The following is a 16189-nucleotide window of genomic DNA, read 5'->3' as shown; positions in this document are numbered from 1 at the left end:
ACCGGGCCCCTCCTCTCAACAGGACCGTACTCCAGCACAGCGAGAGAGACGTAAGCCTACCTTTAGGCCCACTCCCAACTGGCGCCCAGAGGGTCGCTCTTCTAAGCCCTCTGGATCCCGATCACGATCCAACAGATTTTCCTCAGCATCACGTGTCACTCCAACCTGGGACTTCTCCCAGGGTGGGCGGCCGTCTACTTCTGTTCCGAGACTCTTGGGTCTCGGCAATAGAAGACGCCTGGGTCAAGGAGATTGTGACCTCCGGCTACAAGATTGAATTCAACGCCATGCCAGGAACATGATTTCACAGGTCCCGCTTCCTGGTTTCCTTCAGGCCACCGCCTCCCTTCTGCTCTTAGGAGTCATAGTTCCAGTCCCCCTTCAGGAAAGGTTTTCCGGTTCTTACTTCAATCTTTTCGTTGTTCCAAAAAAGGACGGCTCACTACGTCCTATCCTGGACCTCAAGCAACTAAACCGACAGGTACGCGTACGGCACTTCAGAATGGAGTTCCTCAGGTCGGTAATCGCCTCGATGGAAGCCGAGGAATATCTATGTTCAGTGGATATTCAGGATGCGTATCTTCACATCCCAATCTGCGCACCACATCAGAAGTTCCTTCGATTTGCCTTCCAGAACGCACACTATCAGTTCACTTCTCTCCCCTTCGGGCTTGCCTCCACCCCGAGGGTTTTCACGAAGGTAATGGCGACGGTCATGGCCATTCTACGAGCCAGGGGGATTGTAATTATCCCCTACCTCGACGACCTATTGATCAAGGGTCCCACGTTCAGGGACTGTCTCCACAGTCTCCGGATCACCTTGAACACGCTCTCTCGGTTAGGCTGGCTGATCAACGCAGACAAATCCTCCCTGGTCCCATCTCAACGCGTAACCTTTCTGGGATGCAGTTCGACATGACCCATGCCTGGGTCCTTCTCCCGAGGGAAAAGATAATCTCTCTCCGTCGGGGAATCCACCACCTTTCCGACCACACTCTCTAAGCCTATGCATGAGTGTCTTGGGAAAAATGGTGACAGCTGTGGAAGCAGTGCCTTTTGCCCAGTTCCATACCCGGCCTCTTCAACTGGCCCTTCTGTCGGCATGGGACCAGAACCTGTCGTCTCTAGATCGACGCATCAGATTACCTCTTCATGTGAGAAGGTCATTAACATGGTGGACTCGCCCCTCTTCCTTCAGACCCGGGAGGTCATTCCTGCCGCTTCGCTGGCTGGTGGTCACGACTGATGCCATCCTCATCGGTTGGGGGGCAGTCTTCCTTCACCACACCGTGCAGGGACGGTGGAGTCCCCACGAAGTCTCCCTACCGATCAACATCTTGGAGATGAGGGCAATTTACCTGGCGTTGCTTCACTGGCAGGACATTCTTGCAGGGTTCCCTGTCCGCGTACAATCGGACAAAGCCACGGCCGTGGCGTACATAAACCATCAGGGAGGAACGTGCAGCAAGTCCGTCTTGAAAGAGGTGGCACGAGTGCTAGTTTGGGCCGAGAACACAGTTCCGGCAATCTCAGCAGTCTACATCCCAGGGGTCGAAAATTGGGCGGCCAACTTCCTCAGTCGACAGGGCCTTGCCTCAGGAGAATGGTCTCTCCAGCCCGAGGTGTTCCATCAGATTTGCTTACGATGGGGCACGTCGGACGTCGACCTCATGGCGTCTCGGTTAAACCACAAGGTTCCATCCTTTGTAGCCCGGTCCCGCGATCCCCTTGGATCGCTCAAGACGCTCTAGTCATATCATGGTCTCAGTTCAGCTGCCATATCTTTTTTCCCCCTCTACCATTGATCCCTCGAGTCGTCAAAAAGATAAAGACAGAAGGAGTACTGGAAATTCTAGTAGCCCCGGATTGGCCCAGACGAGTCTGGTATGCCAATCTAGTAAACCTCCTCTCTCAGGGGCCTATTCTTCATCAGAGTTCTCTTTCTCTGAATTTAAAGGCATGGCCATTGAGGCCGCAGTCTTGAGGAAGGCGGGTTTTGCAGACAATGTCATCCAGACCCTAATTAGTGCCAGAAAACCCGCAACCTCGCGCATATACCACAGAACCTGGAGAGCCTTTTTTCGTCACTGCGAGAAGGATCAGCTAGCTCCCATGTCCTTTTTGTTACCGGTCATTTTGGCCTTTCTTCAGTCTGGTCTGGAAGCGGGACTCTCTCAAAGGCCAAGTTTCGGCCTTGTCCATTCTATTCCAACGTAACTTGGCTTCCCGTCCTCAGGTCAAGACGTTTCTACAAGGGGTGGCTCACCTGGGGCGCTGCCTTATCGCCCCCCGGTGGATCCATGGGACCTTAATATGGTCCTGAGCGTCCTCCAACAGCCCCCGTTTGAACCCATTCAGGACATCTCAGCCTCTCTCCTGGAAGGTGGCTTTTCTGGTGGCCGTTACCTCTATTAGGAGGGTTGCAGAGCTCGCAGCCCTCTCATGTCGGTCACCCTGTCTGGTCTTCCATCAAGACATGGTAGTGCTCAGGCCAGTACCTTCCTTTTTGCCAAAAGTAGTCTCCTTTTTCCACGTCAATGAGGACATTGTTTTGCCTTCCTTCTGTCTGACCCCAGTGCACCCTCGGGAGAAATCCCTGCACAAACTGGATCTGGTCAGAGCCTTACGTGTGTACCTTTCTAGAACGGCCTCCCTCCGGCGTTCGGACGCCCTGTTTGTCATCCCTGAGGGGCGTCGCAGGGGCCTTCCTGCTTCCAAGTCAACCATTGCCCGTTGGATACGTTCAACCATTTTGGAGGCATATCGCGTCTCGGACAAACCTTCCCCTCCGGGGGTAAGGGCTCCCTCCACCCGGGCGGTGGGGACCTCTTGGGCTGTTCGCCATCAGGCTTCAGCTTCTCAGATCTGTAAGGCCGCAACCTGGTCTTCACTCCACACCTTTTCAAGGTTTTACAAAGTCCACACTTATTCCTCAGCTGATGCCAGTCTTGGACTGAAGGTTCTGCAGGTGGCGGTTGCCAGCAGTCAGACCTAATCTGTGGCTATCTTTTGTTCTCCCACCCTAGGGACTGCTTTTGGACGTCCCACGGTTCTGTGTCCCCCAATGAAGCGATAAAGAAAGAGGGATTTTTGGTACTCATTGTAAAATCTTTCTTGGAGCCTTCATTGGGGGACACAGCACCCTCCCTGATTTTGGGCATATGTCCAGTTGGCCCTATTGGGCATCTAATTTAGTTTTCACGGTTGTGCCTCGTTGGGCATTGCATAGTTAATTATTTTATGTTCCTCCTACTGCTTTAGCCACTAACTGGTGAGCTTGGTGCCTGTAGGCGGGTGTATACTGCGGAGGAGGAGCGATTTTCTTTTTTTGCCTAGTGTCAACTTCCTAGCGACAACAGCATACACCCATGGTCCTGTGTCCCCCAATGAAGGCTCCAAGAAAGAGAGAGATTTTAATGTGAGTACCAAAAATCCCTCTTTTTTTCAAAAAAATTTAGATTATTTCTAAAAAATAAGACAGTGAAAATGAAGTAAAATATACATTTAGCGTATAAATGGGAAATATGTTGACCAATATTATCGTTCCACCTTAGATCGACCTGTCACCTACTTATACAACACCCTCCACTACTATGAGATGCATCTACGTGATCGTACTAATCTGAAACGCAAGCTGGTGCACTCAATCATTGGCTCCCTAAAGGACAACCGGCCCCCCGGATGGTGCCTGAGTGAAACATACCTAAAGTGTGGTATGAATGCCAGGGAAGACAATCCTTGGATCCCTGATGACACATACTACTGCAAGCTGATTGGCCGATTGGTTGACAATATCCTTTTGGTTACGTATGTTTTTAGTATTTCATGAAGTGTGTACACTTCTATTTAGGTATTCTATCCATATTGTACTAAGTTCCGTATGAACTGCTTTTCATAAAATTACTACAATGTATGATTCGGCTTTCTTAAGGGCCTTTCTACAGGTGATAATATGCCAAGTGAACATTTCAGAGCCATTGACAAGTGTAAGTATGTTAATCGATCGAATGATGAATATTTGCCCTTTCATAAATGAATGACTTGATGTAAAAGCCATTCCTTGTATTTGCCTGTATGAAAAGGTACCCTTACTCCCCACTACTTATAGCTTCAGCATTCATTTTGATTGTCCTTCTGTTTTTAATTTTTGGACTGATTTCTTTTCTTTACAGTGTTTGTTTAGGCTGTCGGGCTGTGTGCCCACGATGCGTTTTTTAAGCGTTTCCGCAGCGGCATAAACGCTTAAACACATGGTAGAAGGCCTACCATGTTCCCCAATGATGATCCGCATGTGCTGTGCACATGTTGTGGAAATTTCCGCTGCGGATTATCATTGCGGGAAAAAAACGCAGCACTACCAATTATTTTGCGGAAGCGCTGCGTTTTCGCCGCCATTGACTTGCATTACAACGCATGTATTCCGCTTCACTGGATAAGCACATGCGGAGTACATGCGTTCAATGTGCGGATGGTACCCAGGTCTGGGGGAGTGGAGACTCTCCTCCGGACCTGGGTACCATAGAAAACTGTAAAAAAAAATAAATAAATAAAATAAAAAATGTTATACTTACCTTCTGATGGCCCCCGGTGCGCTCGTCCTCTCATGCCGGCAGATCGCGATGGACTGAAGGACCTCATAGTCATGTGACGGGTCACGCGACGCTGACATCGGCTGGTCCTTCAGTGTACCGCGATCTGACGGCAGCCAGGACTGAGTGAGGCAAGACTGCTGGGGCCATCGGAAGGCAAGTATAGATTTATTTTTTACCATTCTTTCGGTCACAGTATATAAATCCATGCCGGTTGCATGGATTTATATAGTGTGACCAAGTTGTCAAGCACTTTCCAAGTGATGCTAAAATCGCTTGGAAAGAACTTGTCAACCTGCATGCGGAAATTCATATGAAGAACGCTTCACATCCGCACGTCCCTGGCAGGAAAAACGCATGTACAATCCACATGCTTTTTTTTCTGCCAGGGAGATGCAGAAACGCTCAGGAAAAATCCGGAGCATTTCTGCATCGTGGGCACACAGCCTCATATGTGTAAACAGACAGGGCTTCTTTCTGCTGCACAGATTCATGTTCCATCTGGTTTTAAATACACATTGCTAAATATGACTTTAGCCTGGAGTATATTAACTGTTTTAATAGTAAAATTTTACTTAAAATAAAAGCCACAATGTGTATGACCGCGCTTGCTGGTGATTCTGTAGCTTCTGCTGATGTGACCTTGACAGAGCAACTTCTTTACTTCTCTGCTCTGTTGCCGGGTGTAACTGCCAACATCATGCTTATTGACAGCCAGCTCCCTGCTTCCTAACTGCAGGGAGTCGGCTGTCAATCAGCATGATGTTGGCAGTCACGCTCCTTCAACAGAGCAGCCAGGAAGAGTAAGAGCTGCTCTGTTGATGTGGAGCAGCGGAATCCCTGTCAGGAAAGATCAATGACTGCTCTGAGCTGACACTGTTTTTTCTGCTTGTATTAATAAAAAAAAAATAATAATAATATAGTCCTGGATAATACCTTTTTAAATGTTGGGGCGCAAGTAGGTGTTATTCTCGAACTAATCTTATTTTCATTTTTTTGGTACTACAAATGCTTTGTTTTTATGTATAAGGCTGTGTTGCCACGATGGTTTTTTTTAAGCATTTCCGCAGCAGCTATTCCACGGCTTAAACGCTTGGTAGAAGGTCTGCAATGTTCCCCAATGATAATCCGCATGTGCTGTGCACATGCTGCGTAAATTTCCGCTGCGGATTATCATTGTGTAAAAATCCGCAGCACTACCATTAATTTTGCGGAATTGCGGCGTTTGAGGTTTGAGCCGTCATTGACTTGCATTGAATCGCATAACATCCGCATGAGCACACGTGCACATGTGGATATTATTCGGTTCAATGCGCGGATGGTACCTGGATGTGGAGAAGAGGAGACTCTCCTCCGGACCCGGGTACCATAGTACCTGTAGTTTAAAAAAAGAGTCAAAATTAAAAAAAAAAAATAAATAAACATATACTCACCTTCTGATGGCCCCCGGTCTCCTCCTCCGGTGTCTTCGGCTGCTCGAGGTGGTGTAAAAGGACCTTCCATTACGTCATTTAGTCATGTGACAGGTTATGCGACCGCTGACGGCGGCGGTCGCGTGACCTGCCACATGACTAAATGACGTCATGGAAGGTCCTTTTACACCACCGCGATCTGCCGAAGACACCGGACACGCACCGTACAGGAGACCGGGGGCCATCGGAAGGTAAGTATAATGTTTTATTATTTTTTTTTACTATTGATGCTGCATTTGCAGCATCTTAACTTGGTCACACTATATAAATTCATGCCAGTTGCATGGATTTATATAGTGTGACCAAGTTGTCAAGCACTTTCTAAGTGATGCTAAAATTGCTTGGAAAGTGCTTGACAACCCGCATGCAAAATCAAATGTTAAAAACGCTTTACAAACGCTTCAACCTGGCAGAAGAAAACGCATATAAAATCCGCATGCTATATTTCTGCCAGGGAGATACAGAAACGCTCAGGAGAAATCCGGAGCATTTCTGCATCATGGGCACATAGCCTAAAAGTATTTATTAAAAATCTGATTTTTAAATTTTTCTTGTCACGTTAAGCAAAACCGAAATCTTGCTGATTCCATACTGACCACAAAGTCCAAAAGGCTAACACTTCCTGTTCTGTAGGGATTGCTTTTTAGCAGTTTCTGTTCTGTGCATATAACTTTTCATCAGGCTCTGGCAGGATTACAATGAAAAGCAACCCATGATCTACCCTTCACAATAGGTGATGTTATAGCTCCTTTTCTCCTCCCATCACAGACTAGAGCATGCTCTGATAACACATGTCTACGAACAAACATGGTCTGTCAGTCTAATGCTGCTAATGTCCATGTTAAGAACAAGAAGCAAGAGTCTAATATTAGTGCACAGTGTTAAAACTGCATGATTTTGATGTACATGGTGATATGAAAAATAAAAAAAATTCAATTTAAACAGCAGCTCTGGAAAGTTGGCTGCTCCTTAATCATGTAGAGAAAAACATCTACAATCTGAGAATAAAAACAGATTGCGTAAAAGAATATCATTATCTCATTTTCTTAAGTGAAAAAAAGAAGACATTCCCTCTTAGAAAATAATTCCTTAGTAGAGCACTTATTGTTCACAGATTAGCTTTTCCTTAACTCTCGTCCATTACCGATGGCTGGAAAATCTCCTGGACCTTTTCCAAATTGCGACTGGAGATTCAATGAGTTCCCCAACCCAGCTGCCCATGCGCTTCATGTGACTTGTGTTGAGCTGATGGCCTTGGCCGTTCCAGGGAAGGAAGTTGGGAACGCTCTTCTAAATGTTGTTTTAAAGAGGTATTTTAGACCTTGCTTACTGATATTACTGCTATATATAACCATTGGTGTAGATCTAATGGAAGCAGCTGCTACAGTTATATGAAAAAGTTTGGGCACCCCTATTAATCTTAAGCTTAATGTTTTATAAAAATTGGTGTTTTTGCAACAGCTATTTCAGTTTGATATATGTAATAACTGTTGGACGCAGTAATGTTTCGGCCTTGAAATGAGGTTTATTGTACTAACAGAAAATGTGCAATCTGCATTCAAACAAAATTTGACAGGTGCAGAAGTATGGGCACCCTTATCATTTTCTTGTTTTAAATACTCCTACCTACTTTTTACTGACTTACTAAAGCACTTTTTTTGGTTTTGTAACCTCAGTGAGCTTTGAACTTCATAGCCAGGTGTATGCAATCATGAGAAAAGCTACTTAAAGTGGCCACTTGCAAGTTGTTCTCCTGTTTGAATCTCCTCTGAAGAGTGGCATCATGGGCTCCTCAAAACAACTGTCAAATGATCTGAAAACAAAGATTATTCAACATAGTTGTTCAGGGGAAGGATACAAAAAGCTGTCTCAGAGATTTAACCTGTCAGTTTCCACTGTGAGGAACATAACAAGAACTGTCCCTGTGTTCTTCCATTTCCTTACTAAGGCCAGAAGTGGCAGGCCAAGAAAAACATCAGAAAGGCAGAGAAGAAGAATGGTGAGATCAGTCAAGGACAATCCTCAGACCACCTCCAGAGAGCTGCAGCATCAACTTGCTGCAGATGGTGTCACTGTGCATCGGTCAACTATACAACGCACTTTGCACAAAGAGAAGCTGTATGGGAGAGTGATGCGAAAGAAGACGTTTCTGCAAGCACGCCACAAACAGAGTCGGCTGAGGTATGCAAAAGCTCATTTGGAGAAGCCAATTTCTTTTTGGAAGAAGGTCCTGTGGACTGATGAAACCAAGATCGAGTTGTTTGGTCATACAAAAAGGCGTTATGCATGGCTGCAAAAAAACACCGCATTCCAAGAAAAACACTTGCTACCCACAGTAAAATTTGGTGGAGGTTCCATCATGCTTTGGGGCTGTGTGGCCAATGCCGGCACCGGGAATCTTGTTTAAAGCTGAGGGACGCATGGATTCCACTCAGTATCAGCAGATTCTTGACAATAATGTTCAAGAATCAGTGATAAAGTTGAAGTTCCGCAGGGTATGGATCTTTCAGCAAGACAATGATCCAAAACACCGCTCCAAATCTACTCAGGCATTCATGCAGAGGAACAATTACAATGTTCTGGAATGGCCATCCCAGTCCCCAGACCTGAATATCATTGAACATCTGTGGGATCATTTGAAGAGGGCTGTCCATGCTCGATGACCATCAAACTTAACTGAACTGGAATTGTTTTGTAAAGAGAAATGGTCAAAAATACCTTCATCCAGGATCTCATTAAAAGTTACAGGAAGCGACTAGAGGCTGTTATTTTTGCAAAAGGAGGATCTACTAAATATTAATGTCACTTTTCTGGTGAGGTGCCCATACTTATGCACCTGTCAAATTTTGTTTGAATGCAGATTGCACATTTTCTGTTAGTACAATAAACCTCATTTCAAGGCAGAAACATTACTGTGTCCAACAGTTATTACATATATCAAACTGAAATAGCTGTTTCAAAAACACCAATTTTTATAAAACAATAAGCTTAAGATTAATAGGGGTGCCCAAACTTTTTCATATAACTGTATGTGTGGCCATTGAGTTTGATGGGGGGTGACCGAGCTGCACTGCCTCCTGCTTGGCATCAGTTGTGTAAATTTCCTCCTGACTCCTGGACCTCGGCATTCTTTGAGGCTAGCCACAGCAGAGACAGCTGGCTAGGTGGTAGAGATGTTTCTGACCAACCTCTTTTGTGACTGTCAGAGAAGTGGTGTTCCCAATTGGACTTGTACTATGGGGCCCCATGATTTCTAAACATATACACTGTTTGACTAATATATTCTCCCACTAATATGGATTTTTTTTTTTTTTTTTTTTTTTCAATTTAAGAGGAAATGGAGGTATTGCCATAAGAGTTCAGAGTTCAACAGTTTGAGTCCCGGCAGATTTTTAAACCACTTTTAATTAGTTTTCCATGGTTTTATTGTATAGATCTTGCCTCCGCATCTAAATATCAAATTTTTATATGCATGTGATCGTATAGAGAAGCATAGAAGACCTAATAGATATGGTGGAGCAGGATCTACTCTTCATGTGTGCCGTGTATGGAGGATATAGCACTTAGACTCTGGGAAAACTGATAGAGAGCCTGCAGAAGGGAAAATTGTTGGTAATTTTTTTGTGAAACATTTTCTACTCCATGATTTGTATCTTCCCGTTTTACAGCCAGCCCCTCGTTCCTAGGGAGAATATCACGGCTTGGATGAACGCTATTGGGCTCATTATTACAGCTTTACCAGTAAGTAAAACCTGTTTCCCTGATCTAGATTTCTTTTTAGCTTTGTGTATTCCGTCGATGTATGTTTATATGGTTTACATATGGCTAGGCGTTTATTTAAATAGAGCAGATATCGCTCAGCCGTCTTATACTGTTTTCTGGCATGGCCAGTTATTTAGCATGTATGGTAATTGCATTGGCCCTGTGGTCCAGATTGCATGCCAGCAAAGCCTCCTGCTAATGACTAATATACAGAAAGAACAAATAATCTGCCTTTTTGTGCTGAAATATTTTTCCCAATATACTTTAAGTTATTTTCAGATAAAGGTCTATATTTGTTCATATTTTTTTTTTTTAACTAAAGCTACTAAAAACGTGTAACCCTGTTTCCAGCAACTTTCGATAGTTGTTTAGTTTACCACAAACATTGTGTCCTAAATTGCTAATGACATTTTGTTTGAATTCAGCAATTTCTCAGACATGTTTAAGACTGCCTGCCCTCATCCAAATGTATAGGAATATTCCTTATTATCCATGTACACCGATTCCGCCATAACATTGGTATCACTGACAAGGGAAGTTAACATTGATTTTGTGACAATAGTACCTCTTAATAGGTGGGGTATAGTAGGCTGCTAGTGCTGTCAGTTATTAAGTTTGTGTTGAAAACAGAAAGAAATGGAATCTTTGTGACAGACTATGGAGTCAGAGGAGCTCGAAATGACGAGGCTAGTTTTCCTGATATGCAATAATAAGTACCTACCAAAGGTGGTCCAGGGAAGTATAACCAATGAAACAAGGTGCAATGAGGCACGTGGAAAATGAAGATCTGTCTGTCTGCCTGGTCCGATCCCAAAGAACAGCAACTGTAGCACAAATTGCTTGATATTTACTGCTGGCTATGCTGGAACGATGACAGAGCCCATCATGCATCGCAGCTTGCTGCAACCCGGGCAGAGTCCTTTGCTGATCCAAGTCAACTGCTGTAAACACCTGCAAGCATGAATTAGAACTGGCACACAGAGAAATTGAATAAGTTGGTCTGGATCGCATTTACCTTTACATGATGTGGACTGGTAGTGTGCACATTGCTTACCCAGGGAAGAGATGGTAACAAGAAAGAGGCACTTGGGAAGAAGGAAAGTGGTGCCTGCTCCATTCAGAAGTCAGAGGACCTCTGCAGTGGCCAGGTGACTTGAATTCATCTGATGATGGGTTGCAGTGTCCCTCTTAATTCCGATTTAGAGTAGGCCCAGACTTCTGGAGTAACCTGCACAGTATCTGCTCAAGTGCTAATAAGGCACAATTTTTTTTCTTTATTTTTTAAGCATGTACACTCCTTTTCAAAATTTTTCTTTTTGTATATCGAACAACCCCTTTAAGAAACATAAGGAGTTCATGATTTGACCTCCAAATTCCCCAGATCAGAATGCAATTAAGAATTGAATGTGCTAGAAAAATAGTTCAGATTCATGGAAGCCCCATCCAAGGACTTCAAACATCTTCTGGTTCTGTATTGATGACACACAGCGCAGGACGTTTTCTTGTGATCTTCTGGAATTTATGCCTAAGTGGATCCTGGATCCAAGCTGTTTTGGTAACTCCAAGGAGACCGACACAATATTAGGCAGGTGGTTTCAATGTTATGGCTTATCAATGTATATTGACAAAGCCTGATCAAAATGTTTTGGATACTTTCAGTCCATTTTTAAAGATGTTTTATGTTTTAAACATTTCTATCATTTCAAGTGCACTTGTAGTAGTTTCTCCCCTCTCCATAGACATTGATGAGCTGCAACTGTCATCTTAATCCTTAGTGAACCTGACTATGCATACATGCTGCACGACTGACTGCACTGGCTGTATGAATTCAGCCGTGTAAGCTTTGACTCTGAAATGCTGCGACGTTTCTGAGAAAAACACATTTTAAAAGCCACCGTGGACTGAGCTGCGCTGGTGACTGGTCAGCTCCTCCTTGCCTGCGGCCAGTCACTCACAGGTGTCTCCCTATATATGCATGTAGGGAGAGTCCTGCCACTCAAGTGGAGCAGGCTGGGAGAAGCCGCCATAGACCTGCTTTTATGACAAGTCTTCCTTGCGGCTTGGCCCCTGTAGCTTTTAGAGTATGTTTCTCTCATAGATGGCTGAAATCATACAGCCCGCACCTGATAGAGGCTGCCTGTGGATCAGCTGTTGGGTTCCCTTTTAAAGGTGGTCCGGTCTAAAATGAAAAAGCTGTAGTCACTCTGTGACTGCAGACTTGTGAATCCTCGCAGCGCACTCTCTGTTCTCTGCCCTTGGATCGGAGGTCAGCCTTACGATATGCATACTCCTGGACAGAAGCCGTCTAGCGTGTGCAGCTTCACTACATACAAGTGAATTTTCCAAGTGAATGCACTACACAAGTCTGCAGTCCCTTTAAAATATTAAGTAATTATTACTCTATAAAGGGTGTTGTCTCCTAACAGACAACCCTTTTAAATATCTTTTTGGTCTTTTTCCAGAAATCCTCGTTCAACTAAAACGATTATGAACAGTCTGACCTATGGTTGCCCCACCACTTAGACCTTCACTGATCATTAGAATGGGATCTCAAGCTCCGCATTCCTTCTCTATTCCATGTTTATGCACCCTGAGCTCATTTTAACATTGACCGTACCAGCAAACAGCCGAGCGTTGCACACGTCTGTCGGTGCCCTAGACATTGGATCACCTAGTTGATCTCATTCTTGTGATTGCTGGGATCCCAGTAACTAGACATTTATCACCTATTCTGTACATCAGACAGAGCATAATGTTGTATTTGTATTAGGATTCTTTTGCATTCCTTTAGTATGTTTTAGTCTCTAATTCATTTTTTAATTGTATTTTAGGAGCCTTACTGGATTGTTCTCCATGATAGAATTATCAGCATACTCAACAGTCCTTGCCTGACAACGGAGACTGATTGGGTTGATTACCCATTCCAACTTTTTGACTTTACAGCATGTCACAAGGCGTACTCAGAGATGAGCTGCAGTTACACGCTGGCGCTGGCACATGCTGTGTGGCACCATTCAAGCATTGGGCAGCTATCGCTCATCCCCAAGTATGAACTTGATTTCCTTTTTTTGAGCATTGTATTATTGGTAATGCCTGTTACAGATGGCTTTTCTGTATGTAGGAATGATCTTAATTCCAATACTTTTTTTTTTGTTTTTTTTGTAGGTTCCTCTCTGAAGGTCTCATACCAATAGTCAAAACAGAGTACCAGTTACTGTATGTGTACCACTTGGTAGGACCGTTTCTGCAGCGCTTTCAACAAGAGAGGACTAGGTGCATGATAGAGGTAATGGTTTATATGCATGAGCACTCTGTAATTCAAGTGTTGTCCTACGAGCAAAAGTACTTTTTAACTACTAGATTTTGGAATATTAAGTAGTTCCACAATTGGATGTTTTTGTTTTTTAAATATTCCTGTTCTGAGATCATCTTTATAAGGGCACCCTGGCTATATACTGTGTAACTGTGTCCAGCCATGTAGAAATGTGGCAGCTGATAATCGTGCATACATGGCTTCTGACAATGGGAGAAAGCATAAGTAAATATACTGATTTCATGGCAGGGACTCTATCAGACGCATATTTGTGTGAGGTATATATATATTTTTTTTTGTAAATTAAAGGAGCTAGTGTATCTGTTTTACTGTGAGCTGGTTTTTAAATCAAGTCAGTGAAGAGCTCAGCGGCCAGACAAGACACCTAAACTGAGAAATCCGCTTATTATAATGAAACCGGAGACCTAACGGAGTGCAGCCCACAGTGAAGAAGCAGGTCAAAAGTCTAGTGAAATGGCATGTATGATTAGTAGTGTTGCGCGAACATGCTCGACACTGCTTGGTACTCGCCAGAGCATCACGCTACTCAGGATGTTCGGCGAGCACCAAGCATTTCCGGGTTACTCGGGCGGGAGCTCGTGTCTCCGCCCTGCATGTTTGGCGCTCTTTACAGAGCCAATGAATATGCAGGGATTGCCAGCCAGTCACTGTAATGCCGCAGCCATGTTCTTTGTGGGCATTACAGTGATTTGCTGGCCGCACAGCGTCACCTCGAGTATTTAAAACGGGGCGCCGCCATCTTGGACACAGTCGCTCCGGATCAGACAGTGTAGGGACATCACTGCTGATTTAGGGAGAGATATATATCCTGCGAAATAGTTAGTGTAGGGTCTGTAAAGGCTGCCAGATCAAACAGTCCTTCTCAGGACTAATATCCATCCCAGATATCAGGCAGGCAGGCTGTATAGGAGACGCAGTGGTTATACGAACAAACGCTGCATTACAGTCCTGTGTGCTCCTGTTTCTGAAATTGCTGGACTTAGCTCCAGGTCTCGGGGGCCAGGAAAAATCCTTTTTTTTTTTCATCTAAATCCTCTTTTTTTTTCCCTCCTTCACACTACAAATGCGCATCTTATTAACCTTTTGGTGTGCCACCCCCCCCCCCCCCCCAAAAAAAAAAGTGTCTCTGATTTTTCAAACACAAATATATCTGTTGAAAATAGTCTTGTGTAGGCCCGACATCCCAGTGTGGTTTCGCACTTCCACGATTCAAACCTCTGTATTATCCATTTTGGGCCATTTGTATCTAAAAAAAAAAAAAAAGCAGTTTGAGTGTGTCGCTCACTGTTCAGCCGCAAATATCTCTATTTAAAAAAGTGTGGTATACCCCAGTAAACAATGACTGTGGTTTTCCTCTTCCACGGTTCTAATCTACTCTTTATTACCCTTTTTTCCATTGATAGTGCAAGTGTAAGCTATTTTATTTCATTTACAATGGGCAAGGCGCGTGGCAAGTGATGTGGAAGTGGACGTTCTGGTGATGGTTCGTGCAGAGGACGGGGCCGTGGCCAAGGTGAAAATGTGCCACAACCAACAGCCACATCTTCTCGCTCCCACTTCTTGACCGAATTACTAGGGAAGCACAGAACAACACCAGTATTGAGAACTGATCAGTGTGAACAGGTTATTGGATAGCAGACAATACTTCCAGTTACCTGGGCACCACCACCTCCGGTCTGTCTTCCACACGGTCAAATCTTAGTAGCCGTGAGTCTCGACCGCATACTCCTCCTCACCCTGATGCTCCTTCCTCCCACCATGCCGAGTGTCGTCAGACAGCAAGTGATCCCACACTTGGACACTCTGAAGAGCTGTTCACTGGTCCATTTCCATATTTGGGCCCCTCGCCTGATACGCTTGAAGTGGTGGAAGAGGAGATTCCATGTTGCGATGCCCAAATATTTGAACAGGCACGGCCACAGGAAGTCGACGTTGGCAATCTGTCACAAGAGGTGGACGATGACGAGACACAATTGCCACGAAGTGAGGAGGAGGATCGTGGTGCGCAAGTGGAAGAGGAGGAGGTGGTGGATGATCTAGTAACTGACCCAATGTGGAAGGCGGACATGCAGAGTGAGGCCAGCAGCACACAGGGGGAGGGAGGCAGAGTACCCCAACAGGCAGGAAGAAGCAGTGTGGTGGCCGCCGACAGAAGGCAGGCAACCGTTCCCCGTAACACCAACACGAGGGACGTTGCCAGTAGAAGCGGTAGGTCTTCCAGAGTCTGGAATTTTTTTAAAGACTCTGCTGATAACCCCAAAAAGGCCATATGTTCCACCTGCCATGCCAGCATCAGCAGGGGTGACAAAACTACCAGCCTGACCACCACCAGCATGATCAGGCACATGGCAGCAAAGCTCCTGACTTTGTGGGGCGAACCCCAGGGTCCACGACCAGTGTCAGCGGGTGTCACCACTGCTTCTTCCACTGTTGTGCGTGCAAGGCAATCCCCTGTCCATACTGCATGTAAAGATGCCCCCTCCTCTCAGTCTTCACTTGTTATGGCAGTTTCTCAAGAAACAGCATCCACGTCCCACCGCAGCTTTCAATTGTCCATATCCCAGACCTTTCAACGAAAGCGGAAATTCGCAGCTAACGCCCCACAGGCCACAGTCCTAAATTCGCACATTTCACGACTGCTTGCGTTGGAAATGCTGCCTTTTAGGCTGGTGGAGACGGAATCCTTCCGCAATCTTATGGCGGTGGCCGTCCCTCGGTACTCGGTCCCCAGCCGACACTATTTTGCCCGGTGTGCCATCCCCGCACTACACAAGCACGTGTCCCAAAGCATCTGACGTGCCCTCAACAACGCAGTTACTGGGAGAGTCCACCTGACAACGGACACGTGGACAAGTGCTTGTGGCCAGGGACGGTACATCTCTCTGACTGCACACTGGGTAAACATAGTGGAAGCCGGGACTCAGTCGGACCTTGGGACGGAACACATCCTCCCCACACCGAGGATTGCGGGCCCTATGTCAGTCAGAGTTGCCCCCACAGTGTACTGCTCCTGCGCATCCTCCTCATGTTCA

General features: G+C 45.3%; 1 protein-coding gene across 3 annotated transcripts in view; it reads left to right on the top strand.

Annotated features, from left to right (window-relative positions):
* MED23 (mediator complex subunit 23) overlaps positions 1-16189 on the top strand; it is a 111691-nt gene that overhangs the window by 72944 nt on the left and 22558 nt on the right. For all 3 annotated transcript variants that reach the window (XM_073671255.1, XM_073671253.1, XM_073671254.1), the window contains 5 exons: positions 3555-3791; positions 7206-7371; positions 9730-9802; positions 12655-12869; positions 12989-13109. In XM_073671255.1, the coding sequence (XP_073527356.1) occupies positions 3555-3791; positions 7206-7371; positions 9730-9802; positions 12655-12869; positions 12989-13109 (812 nt within the window). The remainder of the gene's footprint in view (positions 1-3554; positions 3792-7205; positions 7372-9729; positions 9803-12654; positions 12870-12988; positions 13110-16189) is intronic.

The sequence above is a fragment of the Phyllobates terribilis genome, unplaced genomic scaffold (assembly GCF_046119375.1).
Source record: "Phyllobates terribilis strain yellow unplaced genomic scaffold, ASM4611937v1 Scaffold_3__8_contigs__length_932513732, whole genome shotgun sequence".
Classification (NCBI taxonomy): domain Eukaryota; kingdom Metazoa; phylum Chordata; class Amphibia; order Anura; family Dendrobatidae; genus Phyllobates; species Phyllobates terribilis.
Note: the sequence above shows the minus strand (reverse complement) of the source record. Positions and strands in the feature narration are given on the sequence as shown.